This window comes from Crocodylus siamensis, chromosome 7 (genome assembly GCF_052110815.1).
Source record: "Crocodylus siamensis isolate JL-2025a chromosome 7, ASM5211081v1, whole genome shotgun sequence".
Classification (NCBI taxonomy): Eukaryota; Metazoa; Chordata; order Crocodylia; family Crocodylidae; genus Crocodylus; species Crocodylus siamensis.
In genome coordinates, this window is record NC_143401.1 from 47526774 (window position 1) to 47548524 (window position 21751).

At 40.5% G+C, this 21751-nt stretch overlaps 1 protein-coding gene and 1 long non-coding RNA gene across 6 annotated transcripts in view; one reads left to right on the top strand and one right to left on the bottom strand.

The window, feature by feature from the left end:
• The window catches only part of LOC149859761 (uncharacterized), a 34384-nt gene extending 21476 nt beyond the window's left edge, over positions 1-12908 (bottom strand). The window contains exon 1 of one of the 2 annotated variants that reach the window (XR_016443639.1): positions 12799-12908. This is a non-coding gene — a long non-coding RNA (uncharacterized LOC149859761). Of the gene's footprint in view, positions 1-11617; positions 11748-12798 lie in introns of those variants that run through there. The other variant, XR_016443640.1, reaches the window with a different exon arrangement.
• A 2304-nt stretch (positions 12909-15212) lies between these two features.
• ARID5B (AT-rich interaction domain 5B) overlaps positions 15213-21751 on the top strand; it is a 172184-nt gene continuing 165645 nt past the window's right edge. The window contains exons 1-2 of one of the 4 annotated variants that reach the window (XM_090057477.1): positions 15213-15546; positions 15871-16128. In XM_090057477.1, the coding sequence (XP_089913603.1) occupies positions 15526-15546; positions 15871-16128 (279 nt within the window). In that variant the 5' untranslated portion in view covers positions 15213-15525. The remainder of the gene's footprint in view (positions 15547-15870; positions 16129-21751) is intronic. The other 3 variants (XM_090057478.1, XM_090057479.1, XM_090057480.1) reach the window with 3 other exon arrangements.

Consider the following 21751-nt stretch of genomic DNA (forward strand, 5'->3'; position numbering starts at 1 on the left):
GTTGTAGTACTCCTTTCAAGCAATATTTGTAGGAAGTTCACTATGCAGGGTGCTAAAGAAGGATACTAAAGGTCACTTCTTATGTGACCTTAGATCTCAGTTGTTCATCTGTAAAATGGGAATAAAAGCACATCTCTCTCTCAGGGGTTGTCTGCACATTTAATGACTGAAACTTGGTAGACCCTACAGAAATGGGAGCCATATAAATGTCAGAGACAGAAACTTGATCTAAAGTTTATATGAGAATGAAAATAAGACAGTCATTTGCAACCAGTTTCATGCTATTTGTCCAGAAATAGCATAGGCTTTGCTATATACAATTCATATTAATATCCTTTTGCCATGGGTTTGAGTAGAAAACAAAAGCAATTTGAAAGCAGCACACAGATTGTTCTTGCAGTGAAAGCTCAAATTTCCTCTACCTCCTTTCTGCCATCTCTTGGGATCTCTGGTTGAAAATTGTAATTCCTATTAGGAGTACATTTTTGACTTTGCATGTGTCTTCTATCAGAACTGGCACCATGAAATCTAAAAGGATCAGCAGGGGAATTCATGTGTTCCTATTTTTTTAGTTAATTAATTTATTCCAAATGATAAGGTTAGTAATGTGTTTAATAATTTAAGTGATACTGGATTCCAATCATGTGTCCTGTCTGATGCATAGAAAAAAAAATTCTTCACCACAGCAGTCCACAAGGCCAAGAAATTATAAAATATACTTAAGCTTTGTCTGTTATTACAAACAAAACCAGGCTGACATTGGTTGACAGACTGAGATCCAGCCACAACCATTTTTGAACATTAGCCTTTTGGTCAACCAAGGTTACCTGTTGTTGAAAAGACGAGTCAAATCCTGCAGAACTGCATTCAACCAAGCAGTATTACAGAAGATGTTTTAAGATGGCTGGCTCTGTTCTTGCCAGTGGAATAGCTAGTTTCAATATGGGTTGAAAGGCATAAAGAAGAAAGCTATGTTTGAAATCCAGTGCATTTTGAAATGTACAGACATGCCATTAATTTGGAAAAAAGGGAAAACATTCTAAAATAGGAAAATCCTCTACCTGCCATAGTTCAGAGAATACCTTACAAGGATTCAAATACCTGCAGCTACCTCCCTCTTACAAAATTAGGCCCTTAGTTCACAAGCTGTAACTGTTATACATGTTCATGTGAGCAAAGTCAATGGAGATTACTTTGGTGAATAAGCAATACTGAGCGTGCATAAGGCTTGCTGATCTTTTCCCTTGAGTAGCACTTATTTTTACTATGTGATGTGTAAAGCCTCTGGGAGAGTGTCTCCAAATACTAGATGCATATAAGACCAAATAAAGAACATAGCAATTACTTAAAGAAAGCATAAATAATGTAGTGACCAGCTCACAAATGTATGGAGATATAAATCCCAGCTGATCAGTTTTGGTATATCTACTCATGGAATGTCTTACAGCTATTATCCACAGTAAGAGAGAGATGGGGCATTGTCCCTATCTAGTGGCTTGCTGGGATATGCAGGCCTTAAATTCTACAAGCAAAACATCATGGTTTTAGGATCTGATCCAAACTCCATGTAGTCCATAGGAGGTTTTCCATTTGCTTTGCAGGGCTTTGGGTCAGGCCTTAGTGATGCAGAAGCAGAGTTCAAAATCTTGCTGGCAGACAGGGTGGGCTAGTTCTTATGCCAGAATGTAAAGTGTTGGAGACGTTTTATATGCTCAAGTACTGCAAGCAGCAGTTTCTTGTGATACTTTTTCACAATGGATTGGGAAAGCACATCTCACCCAAGTTTTATCAATGCCTGAACACAGCTCTGCCTTCTCTAGATTCAAAACTATGCAGTCCAAGCGGGGACTCTGCTGACAACTTTTGCAGAAATACATGAGTTTCCTGATGTAATCAGGGGGTCTAGAAGACTTGAAAACAGGAGTAAATCATGCCCAGTGCCCAAACGGTCAGCAGCCCTGACTCCCGATGAAGATTTCACGGAGAAATACGGCCCAGACTTGAAAGGGCTAGTGACACAATCACTAAAGGGGTTCAAAACAGTGGCATGAAAACCTCTTCCCAGTCTCTCTCCCTGTGAGGTCAAGTGAGATAAGATGAAAATCCACGCTTGGATCTTGACTCTACAAACAAAGCACCTCATATTTTCCTTTCAAAGTCACTTCCCTTTCTAGAACTCTGCCTCCCTGCTTACGGACATCTAGTCACTCTAACAGAATCTATCTGATTTTTAAATATCAAGCAAAATTTCCTTTTGCTCTGAAGAGATCTCACTATAGCTAAGATGTGTTAAGTCAAATGAGGTCAATTTGTTCACTTAAACAGATTTAAACCTAACATACAGAAAATAGTCACTCATTCTGACCACTGATTTAAGTAAATATGGCACGGCACTCTTAGGATAGTATTTGCAACTCTAAACTGTGTCTGTTGCAGAAGGATTTCACTAAAAAGAGTTTGAGGTAAATTATTTGACAGAAGATGAATGTGAAATGGTCGATGCACATATTTCCTGTGCATCATTTAGAAAATGAAATGACATTTGGAGCCCAAACAGATGCACTTCCTTTCTGTATGCTATGAATAAAAATGTTTGGTTGCATTTATTATTGTTTCCATTGAAGAGGTTTTATTCTGGGTTTTGTGAAAGAGTGACTATTTTCAGCAGGAAAATGAATATGTTTTCTGCAGTTATATAGGCAAAAAAAGATGGTCTCAGATAGCTGATTGGATAGTGATGGTATTTTAGCTTTGAAGTGACAATTTGGTTCTTGTAATTCAAGATAAAATGAACTCGGTGGTCTTAGCTCTGTCTCTCTTTCACAGTCATCCACACTAATGCCACACATAACAAGACATAATTTTACATAACTAGCAGTCTGTGCTCTGAGCCATTATACAAGTCATACCTGATTGAATATCACAATTTCAAAACTGCTGTCTAATCACATTTTTTCAGGCTGTGTGAACAAAATAATGTTATTATAATTACACAAAGTGTCTCTCTGTGTGTGTATGTGTGTATACATATATCTATAATATTAATATTAATGACATTTAGATGATACTATAGCTATAGTCTATTAGCTGTGTGGTATTAACAAGGTATAACAAAGTTATTTGATACCCTTTGAAATCCCACTTGTATTTTCATATCCCTCTTGCAAGTAATTCAGAGACTTGATTTTTATGAGCTATAGCTCTGATGTCACTTGTGTTTTTGCCCATAATAGGTCTCTCTGGAGCAAAAATCATCGAACTAAATTAATAACATCTAAAATGTGTACCTTGGTTAATAGCTGGTCAGGTGGAAACCTCATGGATCTTATTTTAGCTGGCTGATCCTCTTGTGCTATTGTAAGAAACCCAGCTTCAAGCACAGACTGGGGAGACTGCCTCAGCTTAATTTTTTTAATAGAGCTAAGTTAACAGCTTAGTAAACTGTTGAGATCCTGCCCTCCCCCGCCCCCCAACCCCAGGAGTTCATCTATTTTAAATGGTAACATAGCCCTTGTTTTGGGCCGTGTCAAGATCTGAACATCCAGCCCTTTTTCACAGATTCATAGATGCTAGGGTCAGAAGGGACCTCAACAGATCATAGAGTCCAACCCCCTGCATAGACAGGAAAGAGTGCTGGGTTCAAATGACCCCTGCCAGGTGCCTATCTAACCTCCTCTTGAAGACCCCCAGGATAGGGGAGAGCACCACCTCCTTTGGGAGCCCATTCCAGACCTTGGCCACTTTAACTGTGAAGAAGTTCCTCCTAATGTCCAGTCTAAATCTGCTGTCTGCTAACTTATGGCCATTATTTCTTGCGACTCCCAGGGGCACCTTGGTGGGTAGAGCCTCACTAATTCCCTTCTGTGCCTGCATGATGAATTTATAGGCAGCCACAAGGTCACCTCTCAACCTTCTCTTACAGAGGCTAATGAGGTCCTGGTGCCCTAGTCTCTCCTCGTAGGGCTTGGCCTGCAAGCCCTTAACCATACGAGTGGCCCTTCTCTGGACCCTCTCCAGGTTATCCACATCCCTCTTGAAGTGTGGTGCCCAAAACTGCATGCAGTATTCCAACTGTGGTCTGATCAGTTTTGATAAGTAATACATTTTCACAGAAATCAGTCCACTGTTGCCAAATTCTCATTATCTTATCCTGAATCTCAGTGGTTTGTTTTTCCTCAAGACTCAGTTCTAGAGTCATGTGAATCTGTTTTTCTTGTTCCATTTCTTTTCTTAGGTACATATGCAAATATCTTGGTTGCAGAGACAAGCTTGAAAACCTGCTTCCCACCAGGTCAAAAGTTGGAAGGTAAATTAAAAGGACCCCAGATATATTAATACTCTATATTGAATTTTATTATTTTTCAGTTAATCTCTTGGAGTTCCTCAGGGGTGGCCTTCTGTCTCTTGGATGCTTAATGCTTGTGGTGAGGAATATTGTGATCCGAACTCCCTCACTTAGGGTGGATTCATGCTTACTTACATTTAAGTAAATATGGAGATCTTCATTGACTTCAAAGAACTTTGGATCAGGCCTTTTTATCTGATTTGAAGGTATCTGGTTTCACCTCAGGAGCAGGACTGTGAATCCAACATGTTTTCCACAAAGCTACTCTGTAACCTAAATCCTTCAAAGAGAAATGCTCTAAATAGAAAATAAATAAATGAAATATAACTTTACCACAGTTTTCCCCAATCCCCATGCATGCAAATACAGAAGGTTTAGGAATGGATTTCATTCCAAGTATAAAAATGAGTTTAGAAGACTTAGTTTAAATTGTTTCCTGTCTCATAACTTTCCTAACCACAAATATTTTTAATTGTAAGCCACAAAAATAAAGTTATTTAATAAATTAACACTCTGAATGCTTTTCTATTCAACTTTGGCTGTTTATTGGAAACAGTCTTATTTTGGCTTTTATGTATTTGGTTCAAACTACTACTCAGTCTGTTCCCTATCTTATTTCCTTCATGTAATCTACAGATCTGCAGTTGCTATCGTTGCTATGTTTTATAGTTTTGCATTACTGTATTGACTCGTTGCATTGTAGTTTTTTTCTCCTTCCACTAAAAATAGCCTTTATATGAAGCATAAGTAAAAGCCTGGAATGTCCAAAGGAAAGCGCAGAAACATTACAACATTTTGCAAATTTCTTTTGGCCAGAGAAAGTTATAAAATATTCATAAAAAGAAACCTAGCCAGTGCCTGCAGGATAAAAGCCAAATTTTGATTATATGTGGAATTTAAATTCCTGCTGTAAACAAACTGTATTTTAAGTGCGTAGAATTTGAAAAAAAATGTCTATACAATTTATGTCATAAAAATGATGAATATATATACTCTTGTTACTGGGAATAAATGTTCTTCTGTACTGTGACAGATGCTATTGATACCACACTTGAAATGCTAAAGACATTTTAAACTTAGGCAGGATGTCTGCAGACATGAGAACAAATAGAGTTTGTTAAAAAGACACTGTCACCATCAGCACGGTCTTCCTCCTGGTTCCCCTTCTTCTCTAGAGGTGAAGTATACTGTCTGGATTCCCCCAGTACAACAATCCAACTATAGTAGCCAGTAGCATGCTGGAGGGAAAAACTAAAATCTCAATCAGCCATGAATCTAGTCCTATACCTTTCTGACCTCTTTCCTCCCTTCCCCTCTCCCCCCTCCCCCCCACCAATTCAGTGCCTGCTTCCTGCCACATATTGCTACAAGTCATGCAGGTACCGACAGCATAGGGATATGCTAGCTGGGCCACAATTTATCACTAAAAGTACTGGAAGAGTTAGAGGCAAACATGTTTTCACTTACTGGGAGCTATTAATAACTACAAATGAAAGTAATGGCAGCCTGCTTGAGGAGTAAGATATTATTCAACATGTGTAATAAGGGTTACAATCTGCCTAGATAGAAAGTATTGCAAGTTCAGAGAGGAATGTTAATTTTCAAGTTGATGTTGTCCCTTTAAGAGAGCCTCCCACTTTGGCAATGCTTTCAACATTTTGATTGTATAATAGATGGCTTTTCAGTCTGAAACAATCAGAAGAGAATGCCAGAGGGATCCATGAAAAAATTAGCACTGCAAAATATTTTGATATTTTTATTCCAATATTTTATCGGTGTGTGCATACGTTCATGTACAGTGTGACTATTTGTACACAGTAAGCTTACTGTACAGTGCAATATATTAAAATGTTGGTGCTTAAACTGGCATTTAGGACCTGGGTGTTGAAAAATGCTGAACACTCAACTCCTATTAATGCACTCTCAGCTTCTATTAAAGCCAGCATTGGTCCACTGTTTGGATATTTGGTATCCACTGAGCTTTTGAAATCTGAACTTCCCCAAAATTTTGAGATGCAGGATTTTAGGTCTCGAGTATGACCTTTTCTTTGCAGGAGCTAAATTATACCTAGTGACCAATTTATAAGGCACTGTATTCTTTAAGTAAGGAGCACACCAATGATTAATGACACTTGGCCTGTGTGAGAGAACTGTGTCAATACAATTTATCCAAGCTTGTCTTCCTCATGATACCACTTTCTATACCTCAGTGCTGCTGAAGCTAGCATACACCCTGGAGACTTGAGACAGGGGCAAACTGAATTTCCATTGGCCAAATGAGGTTCCACCACCCAAACAAACCCACCTAGGGCCTCATTTAGTGCCTATTGAATTCAGTGAGAGTTTTGCCACCAGTTCCCTGGGAGCAGGATGGGGGCAGAAAAAAAGTAATGCAGATGATCCCCAGCATTGCTTGAGGGAAACTTAATAAACAAACCAGGAATGTAGAACAAGATTCTATGCTGTCCTGCATCTGTATGCTCAGTTAATGCAAAAGAGACAGAGGAACTCAGACATGAATAGAGAGTTGGGGCTTTGTTGCAGTGCTTACAAATTGCTTTGTTCATTAAAGAAATATGGGGGTGGGGGGTAAAGGAACTAGGCTGCTTTAAATAATACAGGCAAATAACCATATAGAAACCTGTTTATGTCTGCAATGCTGTAACAATTGTGCAGTGATATTTTATCTATATGAGAATATAACCTCAGTAAATCTGCCAAGGTCACTGAGACCTAAGGTGAACTGCAGCAGAAATGCAAGTAACTCAGGATAGAAGTTCTCTGTGGGCAAAATTAATTTATATTTATTTGTCAAGGATACTAAAAATTTGTCTGACATATTATCTCCATCTTCTCCCCCTTTGAAAAAGGTCCTCATCTTTTGAGGTGGTTATATTCACTAGCAGCAAGTACTGGGTTCTAGTGGAAAGAGCACACTTACTGTGTACTGTTCAAACAAGAGAGGCTTCTGTCCTGCTACATTGTCCAGCTGCACTAATCTCCTAGTTACACGTGAGGGAGATGAAAGCATACTATTTATGTATTTTGATGACTTGAGATGTGTCCATCCAAATGACCAAAACTAAAGCCCCTCTTAAATCACCTCATCTAAGCTTTCCTACAATTTGTTACGATTCATTCAGATCTTCTGCAGACCTTCGAAGCCTGGGAGAACTAATAAAATTTCCAGTACGTCTATATCAGACCAAGAGCAGAATTTAACAATATTCAAGAACTTCTTGCTGCAAATGGCCTACCCATTTTTGAGAGAGCCAAAAGCCTGTTAGCTTGAGCACTGCAGGTGTTATACAAGGAGAAGGGAGTCAGAAGTAAGTGAAACCAAACAATATGGAGGTGACAGCCTGACACCCTGAATTTCTCCTACAAATGAATTGGAAGCCAAAATATATTATGGCCCGGGTGCTTCTTGGGAGAAACACCACTTAACAACTAACAGCGAGATTTGAACTACTTCCAAGCAGTTTCAAGGTGAAGACCCATGTAGAGTATTTTACAGCTGTCCAAGCTAAATGGGTTAAAGGCAGGAAATAGTGATATGGTTCATAGTTCTAAACAAAAAGTTTACAAAGTTAATATGAGCACTTTTGCTATCTAGGTACTTATTTTGCCTCTATTACTACAGTGTCTAAGTGCATCACACTCATTAATGAATACGTCCTCACAACTTCACTCTAAGTTGCCAAGTAACCCCATTTTTCAGGTGGGAACAGAGGCACGGAGATAATGAATGACTTGCTCAAAGCCATGCTGGAAGTATATGAGAACTGAATTCAGGTCTCCTACCAGTCTCTATCAAGTGCCATAGCCATAGGTTGTCTTTCCCTCCCCAAATTTTATCAGGGTTGGGGAAGAAGCATTTTTGGCAGTTGGCCTTCAGTTACCAGAGGAAATCCTATCTATCACAGAGATCACAATGGACCCAGGTCTATTCTCTCTGATGGAGCAAAAGTAAGATTCCCCTCTTTGGAAAGGCTTATTTCCAATTAAGCCTTGTGTTTAAAGGGTATGATCATTAAACTGAAGACCTTCCTTTTGTTTTGCACATGTGTAGATAAATCTGCTCATCGCATACCCAAACATTTTGCCCCCCAGCCTCAGTGAGGTACTTACTGATGCCTGGGTCAGACGGCTGAAAGGTGGTGGTGTTGAGTGGCAGTCATAAAGGACTGAATTTGGTGGTGAGTTAGAACACAGAGTAATGAACCAGTTGCAGTACTGGTGGGATAAATAATATGGATAAATATCTGAACATAGAGCATCTTATGGAAGTACTGGGATATATTGAAGAGCTATATGCTGCATTTTACTTCTATTGAATAGTTTGGCTTACAGGTGTGCATACTGTAATTGAAGTAGATGACAACACAGCATCTTGGGCACCTTCACCCAGTGCATAATGCTTAATTAGCATGTGTCAGAAAAAACAGTTAATTAGCACCCTATGGCAGCCTCAGCATCTTGTGTATTCTGTGTCCTTATGCTTAAAATGGTGGCAGTGGCACTTTAACTAATGCTCATTGAATGAACTTCAGTTAAAGCACCCCCACAACCACTTTGAAGCATGGGACTGAATTCATGAGACACTGTGGGCACTTCAATTAGACCGGGTCCCTAGAACCACTCTAATCAAAGTGCCTCCCACCGACCTCAGAGCATGTGTAAAAACACCCTTTGTGTCTGTGCCATTCTTCTCCCCAACCTATTCTTGGAAGCCAAACTTTCCTACTTTATCATCAGCTGAGACAATTCACATCAACACTACAAAGGTGTTTGGGCATAAGTATTATAAATAATACTGTATCCTGCTTGAAACTGCAGAGGAATTCAGGTGAACATAATACCCTCCCACAATACCCTCACCCAACCCAAGTGCCCTGTGTTTCCTCACCAGGGATTTTGCTCTTATAAAAAAAAATCCTCAATTTTCAGACATAAAAAATATTTATATATAAATATATCTATATATTACTGTTTCATTTTAGTCATGGAAAGATGGATTTTAGGTTACTTTTTTAAACCTGAAAATTGGGGATTTTCAGAGAAAACTAAGATCCATGCTCCTCACAATGTGCCATGCTACCCCACACTTCTGTGTTGTGTCCCTCACTGCTCCAGGTCCTATCCCACCCCATGCCTCACCAGGTGGATTTCTTACGCCTCATCTGACTGCATTTTCACTTGATACCCGATTCTAAGATTTGTTTTCTCCATGTGGAACAGGTAAAAAAAGCTCATCTTCAAACTGAGTAAATACAATAGTAATCATATTGGCAATCATATCTGGAACCCAAAGGCTGCACTTTTCACATAATTTTATACTTGGGGCTGAGTACTTAGGTTTACAATCCTATTTTCGTATTTCTTTTTTTTTTCTTTGATTGATCAACAAAAATATGTTTATTATTGCAAGTTACCAAAAATAATAGTAATTGATCAGCAGTGGCTATGTCTTCAATTTTCTCTCACTGTCAAGTGGGACCCCCAATACAACAAAACCTTTCAGTGCCATGCTAAGCTGTTAATGTAGGCTATATTTGGACAGATGAGAGCCACCTACTAAAACCACCCACATCAATTTCTTCAATACTCTGTGATGGAAGACTAGTATTCAGAATTCCAGTTGCTGGCACAAACATTACATTAAATTTTATCAAAACCATGTACTACATATGCCCAACATATGATTTTAAACATTAAATGCTTATTTCTATACCACATGTAATTAAAAGCATCAAGCATTTGTCCTCACAAAGAATCCAGTCCTGCAAGCACATACACCCATGCTTAACCTTATGAATGGAATAAGGACTGTAAAGTTAAGCCCATATATAATTGTTTGCAAAGTCAGGGTTTGCAAATTTTGCCTCATGGACTTCAATAGACAAGCATCATGAGCACTTTTCAAGATAATTTGCCTCTTAAAAAGATTGTTTCTCAGCTTTCAAAAAAATCCTGGGCCACTTAAAAAAATTCCCCTCTCCATAATTCAGGCAGAAAGAGACTTCCTCCATGTTTAGTTAATTGAATTCCCAGTTTTTAATCAGCAGAGATACAGAGAAGTTTACTATTAATAAAGGTGCTGGGCTTTCTCCCAAAGATAAAGATATTTTTGCCGTTAACAGTTTGCAGTATAAAAAATGTCCTATTGTCCATCATTTGTAGGACAGCAACAACCACAAGACTTATGTCGGATCAAGGCCCTGACTCATGTCAGGTCACGGTGCTGCAGGAATACGCAGGCTCCTGCCCCCAAGAAAACTTGCGATGAAAATATATAATAAATAAATAAATAAATAAATTATTAAAAATGTAATTGTAAATTATTAATAACATCATTTTTAACAGACTCTTTTTTTAAAAAAATGCCGAGCAGCATAAGAAATGCCAGCTCAGAAAGTAATAAGCACCTTAAAACAGTAGTCTGCAGTGAGAGTGCCTCATTTACAGCTAGGGTCGCCACAATAAACAAACCCTATAATAAAGTAGGAGCAAACCAGGCAAGGGACCAAAAGCAAAGCCAAGGTGCTACACAAGCTCCGAGCTCTAGAGGTCGCAGGGAAAGCAGTGACCCGAGTCACCCGGCTGATTCCTGCCCTGAACCAATAGACTTGTTGCTGCCTCACGTTAGCAGCAGCCTGGGCTATGGTATATCATGATGTACATATTAATGATGGGCATGACGGCAGGAGTAAGGACAGAGGTTTGATTGTTTCCCCCTCCCCCTGCCATGGCTGCGATGGATTTGCTGGGAGGAGGGGCACGATGGCAAAAGGATCCTTGCCCGTAGACGCTGCCCAAGACGAAGAGTACCTGCTGACCTCGCCGGGGGGCTCATCTCGAGCATCATTAGAGGGGGTCGCTCAGCCACAGATTTTCCGGCTCACAACAATGGCTGTATCCTCTGGGCAGACACAGCCCTGCCCAGTGCCCAGCCCTATAGGAACTAGAGCAGGATGATTATGATCACTGCATTAATTCTGCGAAGCATACCCCCATCTCTTCTGCGTTTCTTTTTTTTTTCCCCCTCCTCCTCCTTTTTCTCCTTTCCCCGATCGCGCGCACTGACGTGTCTGACATTTTGATGGAGACTACTGGACAATTTGCTTTCTTGCTCTGATCTCCGGTGTCGCCGGAAAAATAACTGGTTCCTAGCAGGGGGGGAAATAGGGGGTGGAGAAGGAGAGGGGAAAAGGGGGGGGGGACCAACTGAGCCTGCTTGAATTCCCAGTCTTTATCAAGCAATTCACTCACCATTAAAAGAGAGCTGCAATTGCAGATTCAAGCCACATGCGGTAGTGTATAGCAATTAGTCGATAAACTGCTGACTAAAGTACTAAAACATGAAGTATTATTGAAGTCAAGGTCAAAAATGCTTCAGTTCTCTTGAAAAAAAATAGGTGGGGGAGGGAAGGCGGGACATTTGCACTTTCCAGTGACGGGTCCAATCCCTGCCCACTGGACTTTTTATGACAGCGTTTATTACAGCTGAAGCTTCCCTAATTATTTCACTGCTGGTTTTGTAAGTAACCTAATCCTCCAGTTCCTTTATGAAAAGATTCAGAGACATTGACTAACCTGCCTCCCCCCAAGTACACACACCCCTTATTCTTCAAGAAATCAGATAAAAAGGCGATCCAGGCTTCTTCTTTTTTGGCAAGAAAAGCAATAATAGAGAGGCGTGTGGGTGCAGTTTATCTCTGAACAGGAAACACACTAGAAATGGTTGGGAATATAAACACTAAACAAACCCCCCCCCCTTTATTTCTCTTTTCTACTCAGTAAAGCCCTGCTACAGGCTCTGGTACATAAACAGAACAGTTACTTTCGTGCTATCCTGAATGGATTGTCTTTCTGCGCCATTCAATCTGTTTATGAGTATTTACTTTACATTTAGGAGAGAGCCCTTGCACTGCAGGAGTTTGGTGCTTTCCCCTGGGTGTCAGTGTCTGAAGCCTTACATCTGCTCTGTGATTGATGGAGCCTTGAATACACGTTATTACTCTTTCACAAGCAGAAATCAAACAGGCTATTAACTACATTACTTCAAAGAACAGTTTCAATACAATCTACTTATCTTAATTGAAACTTTCTTTGTATGGATATTTGCAGAGGAGATAATTTACAGGTGCGGAACAGGCATCGCATTAGGAAAAGGTAAAGCAGGAAAGGATTTACACCGGGATATATTTTTCTTAAATGCCCAGTATAAAAATCAACAAACCCTGAACGCCAGCTTTTATTTGAGGTAGGGTTTTTTTCTGGGGAGGGGATCTGTCCTAATGGCCGAGTTCTGGCTCTATGCAGCGTGAATCTAATTACAGAATTGCAGCTCTTCACAACTATCCACTGCAATTGTTAACATCAGAAAACCCTTATCACAGATTTTTCCCCCTACAAGGATTACGCAGCATGCAGTACACTGGAGCGCCTACCTTTCCCAGACAGTGATACAGTGTTTCCAATTAGATAAAAGTATCTTCTAGACACTTTAAGACCACAGCGTCAAACAAAATAGAAGTTGCTCAGCTGCTGTAAAACGTTGTGCATTAAGAGGAAAAAGGTTAATATACAATAGAGGAATGCCCGGAGGCTTTCTATTGAGGTTTCCTGAATAAATGCTGCTGCATTGCTTATACAGGAAACTGACTCAGAGTCAATCTTAAATATGATCTTGTCAAAATACTGCAACCCAAGTTCTCTAAAACAAGCGCACTTCAACTCCACTAGCTGTTTACCAGAACAATGCACAGCCTAATACACATATCAATCACATCTCATGTTAAAAGCAATCTTTAAATGCCTTCTGGCCACCTATGGGCACACTATGTAAAGATGACTGAAGTAGTTTGATCTAATTAAATGCATGATGTATTTACTACCTTATAAAGTCAAAAGAAAAAAGTGGACTGTAATTTCATTCTGTAACCACATATTCTCTGGAATATAACGTTCAGATGAAATTTCAAGAAAAGCTCATTAAAGAATGATGCCCACAGATCATCTAACTTACTTATGCTGAATGAGAAGAGAACAGCATAAATTGTTGTTATGGAGCCTCCTACATCTGGCTGAGTTGTGATATTATTTTAAATTATTAAAATAGTTTTCGACAGCTTCCAGTTCTTTGGCATGGGCTTTTATTTCTTGATGTAATCTGAAGACCTGCCATTTTCTTTCGTTTATCTCCCTGTATACAGAAACAAGCTGGATCTTGCTTTTATTCCTTCCCTATGTGTGTTTTAAGTGTAGGGTTCAGATAAGTGGTCTAATTCGCAATAAAATGAGGACATGCATTATGAATATCTATGGGGATGGCTCTACTGTAAAGCCACCAGTCGCTGAGGATCTGCATTTGTCCCCACTGCTCCGCTTCCACACTATTAACTTCAGCCATGTGAATATAATTTTCATTAAAGTAATCCTGTTTCAACTAGACGCTGTGGCTAGAGGTGAAACGTTGCGAAAGCGTTAAAAATAGCTTACTAGTAATTTCAACATCCTGTAATTTTATCACAGATCAGGTTTCAACTGTCATACTGTACAGACCTTATTCCCCATATCTCACATGTTTACTCTGTACCGTGCCAGTCCTACTGGGGTCGGCTGGGTGCCAATATGACAAAATTGGGGGAGAGAGGGAGACAGAGAGGAAAGAGTGCACCATTTTCCAGCCACCCTGCGAAACTGCATGTGAAGGCTGGCAGTGGAGACCCAGGCTGCTGGATCGGTGCTGGGCTTTGCCATTTGATTGCAGTGATCGCTGTGCCTTTCCCTTGTTCTTAAGTTTCTCAGTGTTTGCATAATAACCCTACATGCAAACCTCGCAATGCTTCAGGGCTCCAGAACAATAAATATACACATTTAAAGCCTTTATTGTCTCACGGTTCATGCCCTCGGTTTTAAACAGCTTAATTTCTAGTTGTATTTAACTAGTTTCCAAATGGATTCCCCCCCCTTCTCCCCCTCCTCCCAGTTCCAAACTATTACGAGGTAGCTCCAGCTCTTTCTCGTGTGTGTGTGTGTGTGTGTGTGTGTGTGTGAGAGAGAGAGAGAGAAAGAGAGAGAGAGAGAGAGAGAGAGAGAGAGAGAGCATTTAAGTCAGTATTCCTGTAGCACTTGGTTATATAAATACATTATAATTTGAGAGCGCCCTTGGCACAGATCAGCATTGTAAACACGTACGAGTGTATATACTTCAAAATTAAAAAATGCATACGCAGATCTGGGAGCAGCCTGAATTCATATTCCGACCAGCCCACTGCTCCCATGTATTGATTTCTCATGCATCGGTTATTGTTCCCATCCCTAAATGCAGTAGCTGTCAGTTCAATATTGTTTGCAAAAATCCCGCGATCGGGGTGTGTGGGGATGTGACTCTGTCTGTATGTGTGTGCTCACTTATCCCCCTCTTTTTTGCTGAGTCCTTTTTTTGCCAAGCGAACAAATGCATTAATATTTATATGTTTATATAATCGATAACCCACTTTCTTCCTTTTCCCAGAGAAAAAGGCATCCAACAGCTAATGTAACAGATTAAGTTCCTTGGAAATATGGCAGTGAGGGAGCGCAATGTAACTATGAAACAAATCTGCATGTCTAATAAAAGCAAATCTGCTAAAGAGAATTAGAAAGAAGAGCAGCGCCCCTGAATCTCTGCAGGAAATGTTCTTTATATTAGACATATACAAGCAGGTCCTGTCAGATCCGCAGCGGAGCCGGGCAGCCTTTGTGCCCATCAAAAATGGAAGGGTAACCCTGTGCATCCCCCGGGCGGCTTTCCAGGAATGAAACCAAGTTCCAGAGCAGGCAGCAGCGTTGCAGGATTTTTGCGGGCTTTCGATCCCAATTTTGTCTTGATCTATTCGCCTCTGTCCTCCGCTCCGGCTCAACCCCCACCCACCTTGCCAATTTGATCGGGGAGCAATCGGGCGGAACCCCAACCCCGATTCCACTCGGCTGGGAAACTGGGGGTCAGGAGAAATATTGGGCTGCTTTTTCTATCATTTTGGGGAAGCTGGAGAGGCGCGGTTGGGGTTTTATATTGAGGCTCCGGGCTGGCTGGTGGAGGAGAGAGCTTTCCCCTGCCAGGACCTGATGCAATCCATTCAAGCCAACAAGTTTGGAGAGAATGTTGAGTTCAATCAATTCAGAACGTCGAGATGGAGCCCAACTCGGTCCAGGTATCGTCTGCTCCGCGCCCCCCGCCCCCGCCCCGGGGCCCCGCCAGCCTCGCATGGCCCCCACAAACTTTCCAACAAACTTTGCCCCTCTGCACCCCCAAAAGGCATCCCCCCGCTTTTTAAATTCCTCCACTGATCACACAAATTGGTGTTATCATAAGGTGATGATGATTTTTTTTCCTAGAGATCTTTACCCCTCATCCTGGGAGATCATATTCCCACCTCTAGTCCATGTATGATCTAGCTGAGTGTCTCTAGCATTTTTTAATTATGATGATATCCTATTTCTTTTATTGATTTGATTTTTCTTTTCCCCCCCTGCAGTGGGTCGGTTCTCCGTGTGGTTTGCACGGACCTTACATTTTCTACAAGGCTTTTCAGTTCCACCTTGAAGGCAGACCAAGAATTTTGTCCCTTGGCGACTTTTTCTTTGTAAGATGTAAGCCAGAGGATCCGATTTGCATAGCGGAGCTCCAGCTGTTGTGGGAAGAGAGGACTAGCAGGCAACTTTTATCCAGCTCCAAACTTTATTTTCTCCCAGAAGATACTCCCCAGGGCAGAAATAGTGACCACGGCGAGGTGGTAAACATATCTCTCTCTGTATGTGTGTGTCTGTGTCTGTGTCTCTGCGTGAGACTGGATTTTTTCCCCCCCTGCTTGTAATGTTTATTAAAGGACAGGATTGAAATGTTCCCTTCTGCAGACAACGTGAAGCATGTTAAAGGGGTAGTGCCACTACCAGGGACTCGAGCTGCTTCCCATTGTAAGAGTTTGCAAGGCAGCTTCACACACAGGGGGTGCGATTCATCGGGGGGGGGGCGGGCGTTCAGCAAAGATTAAATAACTTGTTTGCGGGGTGGAGGACTATTTTTAATGATTTCTTTTTACCCCTTGCTGCTGCTTGAACGTCACATGCTTTGCTCTGTGTGTGTGTGTGTGTGTGTGTGTGTGTGTGTGTGTGTTTCTTTCTCCCTCCTCATTTCAGTGCTTGGTCTGGGATTTTTTTTTTCTTGTGCATTTAGATATTGTTCACATTTTTTAGTATGCGATATGTTTAAGAGGGCGGAAATTACGAAATGGAGGCTGAGTGAGATCAAAAGCTATTGAGCTGGCAAAGACGTGTTGAATAAAGTGATAAATGACAGGTACTGGAATAATACATTCAAATAACTTGCAGATATGCCTGGGCGTATTTCAAAGCACTCATGTAACCAGCACAAACACGTTAAGCATTAACAACTATCTTTTCCAATACATTTCGCTTGATGTGCTAGTTTAAAATTACTATGAAAAAGTGGACATTTTCCAGGTTAATGCTGAAATCAAGCCTTGTATCGTTTCCCTGACTTGCACCCGAGAGAGACCCTGGTGCCTTGCACCTGGGAAAGTTTGATTAGAAGTGCCCCAGAAGTGCAAAGCCAAGGGACATCAGATCGCCTGGAGCCCAGAGACTGCGTTTACAGTGTATTCTTCCAGCTCTGTAATTTCATGTATGACCGCAATTCTGCTGGCTACTCCAGTCAGCTGACTGCACTGTGTTACTGAGGAACTATTTTTGTGTGCTGTACAAACAGCGCTATGTTTATGCGGGGAGATGGGCAGTCCACAAACGCTCAGAAGAGCCAGATGTGGCTGCAACAATATTTCAGTGCAAACATGGGGGGCTGGAAGCCTTCCTCCTTTCCACAGTAAGCCCCCATACAATCTGAGCTGCCAGTTCCTTCAACACTCCATAGTCTGATGGAGTTAATTGTAGGGGTTGTTTTCTCACCCCCCCCCCCGAAGTATCAAGTTACCCATTCGTATTACAGCTCCTTAATTAGCGTAGCCTGTCAAACATTTGCCTTGGATGCTGCTTCTTCTGAAACAAGTCCCTAGTTCTTGATGTCCTACTTTTTTGAAAATTGTCCATCTTTCCTGATGTCAGAGTTGACATTTTGGAGCATGGAGAGGTTATTGAAAAATACGAACAGGTTGACCTCTCCTCTGCTGAGAGCTCCTCTGTCCCCTCCCCCTGTCCAACTTTCCTGTGCAGCTGTCTCTGTTCCCCTCCCCCTCCCCCTCCCTACTTCTTATTATTTGCTTTTCAAATTTATTACTTCAACATGGTCTGTGATCTGGAAAAGGGAAGGATTACATATCCAGAAAAGACTACAAAAATAATAGACATTCTCCTAAACCAGACAGGAAATCATTGAGGATTGTATTAGATATTTTGTGGGAAGTTCTTTCGACAATATAGTTGAATGTGCATTTTTTTAATTCCCCTCTGTCACAGTATCATTTGCCCACTCTGCTTGCAATTTCAAGTGGGAACCCTTTTTTAAGAATAAAGAGATGACAGTGAAGGATAGATGCTTTAAAATTGCTGGTGATTAATATTTAACAGCAAAAGCTGCATGTATACGAGTGCTTTACATGCAAGAGTTTTGAAAGGGAGGGAGTGAGGAAGGGGACAAATCATTTTAATATGCCTTAATGATCAGCTCATGTTACTCTGGTATGAACATCAGAGAAAATTAATCCTACCATTATAAGGAAGATCATTCCCTCTATACAGTAATTCTCAGCTGCATGTACATTCCTAATAACATGCATGATTTGATTTTAAAAAAAATACAAACACTGTTAGTAATTAGCTGAATGATTATACTTGTATATTTCATTGGGGCTTTAAGTGATGTCATTTTGAATTATTCAACCATATGAAAACAATTTTCATTTGAGTTAATGGCATGCCTTTAAATTATGCAAATGATTCTTGCATTGTATAGAATAATTATGACAAATGCAAAGCAGGTAGAAAGTTTCCTAATACAGTTCTGTTTTACACCCGGGTGATGTCATTTCCCCTCTGGCCTAAGTTAGTCATTCATTAGCAGAGTAGCAGCAGCAGAAACAGCAACAGCGATACTTCTTTGGCAGAGAGCCTACAGAAACTAGTACTGAGAGCCAGGGCCTAGAGAGGGCAACCTAACACTCCCATTAAGAAATGTACTTTGTTTTCACTTACTCCATTAACTTGTTTATATACATTGAAATGATTTTTTATCATGGATTTTAAAAAGCTTTGAATGATAAAAATGTTGTTCAGAAACACGTAGCTAAAAGACAAAAGGCTTTGTGCAGATTGGCACTTGGTTACTTAAAGAAAACATTTTTCATTCTTTACTAACATATAAAACAATCATTTCAAGTACCTAAGCCTGAGTAATAATTCTTCTATGTAAATGACATTGATATCTGTTCCTAAAGCATAAGCACAGCTGGGTTTGGATCCAAGATGTTTTGTAATCCTTTGCCTATTTTCTCTATATAGAAATGCAGTTCTTGAGTTACAGGTAATTTATAATTATAGTGAAGACATTCTTCTTGGCTATGGTTTTAAACTCCTCCATTTGCATTGAAGAAAACAGGGATAGAGTGAGACTGAGCTTTTATGTGTATTGTAAATCTGCTGTGTCAAAGGTTTTCTGTGATGTCAAAGGTCAACAGAGGCACTTGCTGTGAGTAAAATTGTTGATTAGCAGAGCAACTGGTCTTATCCTAGACTTTTGATCAAGCCAGTGAGAGGTTTAACCATTGTCACTGGCAGATATCTTTACTGGTCTGATGATTAGCAGCACCAGCTTTTTGTAAATGTTGTGTTCTCGCTATCAATGAATAATTTCTCACAGTTGCGGTATTCAGTCAGTGACTGCTCACAAGGGGAAATAACAAAGTAGGTGTGTAATGGTTCTGTTACTCAAAAATTTCTGATGGCATGTTTTATCTGATTGCCAAATGTCTGAGCTAATCAGAGATAAGTGTAAATATAAGTCTTTTTATAGCCAGTTGAATTCATCATCCATATTTAAATATAACCCTCTGTGCTGTTAACACTGGATGTCACTGTGCACTTGAGCCTCAGTCCAGGAAAACACTTAAGTACATGCTTAATTTTAAGCATGTGTGTTGTCCTATTGCAGGTGCTTCTCATTGTCTTATAATTCACTATATGCCTAAAAGGCACATCAGAGCTCCTTCAGACCATTAAGCAAACAAAAGTGAAGTTGAGATTGAGCACCCATCAAGTGCAGGATCAGAATCTTAATGGGTTTAAAGTGTAGGTATTAATGACACAAAATTAACGAAACAACACAGAGTTGAACACATGGAACCCCATTTACATGCATGGAAATAAGAATAGAACAGGGCCCTCTGTCAGGGTTATGTCAATTTGTGCCAAGAGTGACTCTTGTTTACTTAGTAAAAATTACCCATTTATTTTGAGAGGAGTCAACATTCCCAAAGACACAGTTTTCCAACACTGTCATGAAATCCAGCTCACAAGCGCTCCCTGTAGGTCTGAATTCTAGGACTCTGCCTTTCCTACTGAGGTGCCAGATGTGGTGAGAGCGCAGCTGAATATCATCTATCTCCCCTGTAGAGGAGCTGTGCTCTCATTCAGAAGGATGAAATTGTAGTACCTTCACTTCAGCATGCAAAAAAGGCATGGGAGGGCCAACATTAGACAGAAAGGAGGGATGTGGTGCTCCCACTCGTCTAATGGGGCAGGAAAGTGAGGTTTGCCTTCTGGTGTAGTAAAAGCTGTTTTCATTCTTCAGGTCTGTGGGTGTCCTAGGGTCCATAAGGAAAGGCTTTAGATCCAGAAGGTAGTCCATGACTCATGCTCAGGGCCACCTTAAACTGCTTCCACTGCCTAATTTTGGGCTTGGGTGTATACTGAGCAGCAGCAGGAGGGCAGAGTGCACTTCTCAGTGTTGCCATTGGAGCAACACAGGATGTCTTCGAAGTTCCCTTCAGGAGTTATGTTATCACAAGGTCTTAAGCCTCCTCTGTCCCACTACTGTTACTTTACAGCCTGGTCCAGCACAGCCCTGAAGCACATACTCAACTACTGCCATTATGAAAACCTGTGCAGTTGTCTAGTTGAATATCATGCTCAAAGTGAAGTACATGCTCCAGTACTTCTCCAACCCTGTACTTTAAAAAAAGAGTTGGGCGTAACAGTTGGGAACTAACATAAGATAATGCTGCCAGGTTGATGTAATTTTATGGGGCATCAGGATGGAATGGTCCCAATGAGTTTGCTGAGAACTGATGCCATATGAGCAGCCTTCCTGTTTTCTCAAACCCCTTCCTCCCACCAAATCCACAGGCACCTCCCCAACTGGCCCCCAGCTCAATCCACCCAACCCAGTCAGCACAAAGCTCCAAACCCATGAGCTCATATACTGTAGACTCAGAGAAAATGGGGGTTGATGCTGTACCAACTTATAACCACCCCACTCAGCAACCCACAGCACTGTAGCTGAGGTTTCCCATAGATTTTCTGCTCATTTAATCCTCTTCATTGCAATAAGCTGAGGGGGCAATATGACTCTATAAAACTACTGACCTTTGCTGAAGCGATTCTGAAATGGAATGCTTGTTAGCAACTTGTATTTTCATGTTTTTAAAACTGTCAGCACTAATTAGGCTATACTTTAAAAAACATATCAAAATCAGTGCTCATTAAATCCAGGGACGGTATTTGATATGAAGTGTACACTCTAAAAAATTAATTTACTTAGGATGACATGTCATTCTTTTAACTACGTTGTTATTAATTTTACTTGCTTGGCTTATCCTATTAGCGATAAAATGCTTTAAGTGCATTTATGAAAATCTAGTTTGAATCAATGTTTATTTCAAGTAAATCTATTTTACTGTGTTCTAGAAAGATCTTGTTCCCCTCTTACTCACACAAGTAAACCTTAGTCATATGAGTAATCTTCGTAAGTAAGAGCTGCTCACACAAGTAAGGGGAACAGGACATGTTCACTGTAATTTTTTTACCAGGAAATAATTTGTTTTTATAGATTAATATTTGTTTTTTTAAATTCACCTCCATAAAATGTGTAATGTGTAATAACCAGAGTCAGAATGTTTAGGAGAGCAGCATATTCCTAGTTCATTCATTCATTTAGGAGCCTGTTCTTACAGTGTTTCTCAAGTTGGGCAGTATCGGATTCCTCAGAGAACCATACTGATGTCAAAGAGACTACTCTCCTGAGGAATGCTACTCAAGTGAATAAAGATAGCCCTTAATCTGGCCCCTAAATATTTGTTGCAGTCCCACATACATGGTCATGTATTTCTATCTTTCTTGAGAGATCTGCCACACTGCTTGCACAGTAATAGATTTTTCAAGATATGTAGG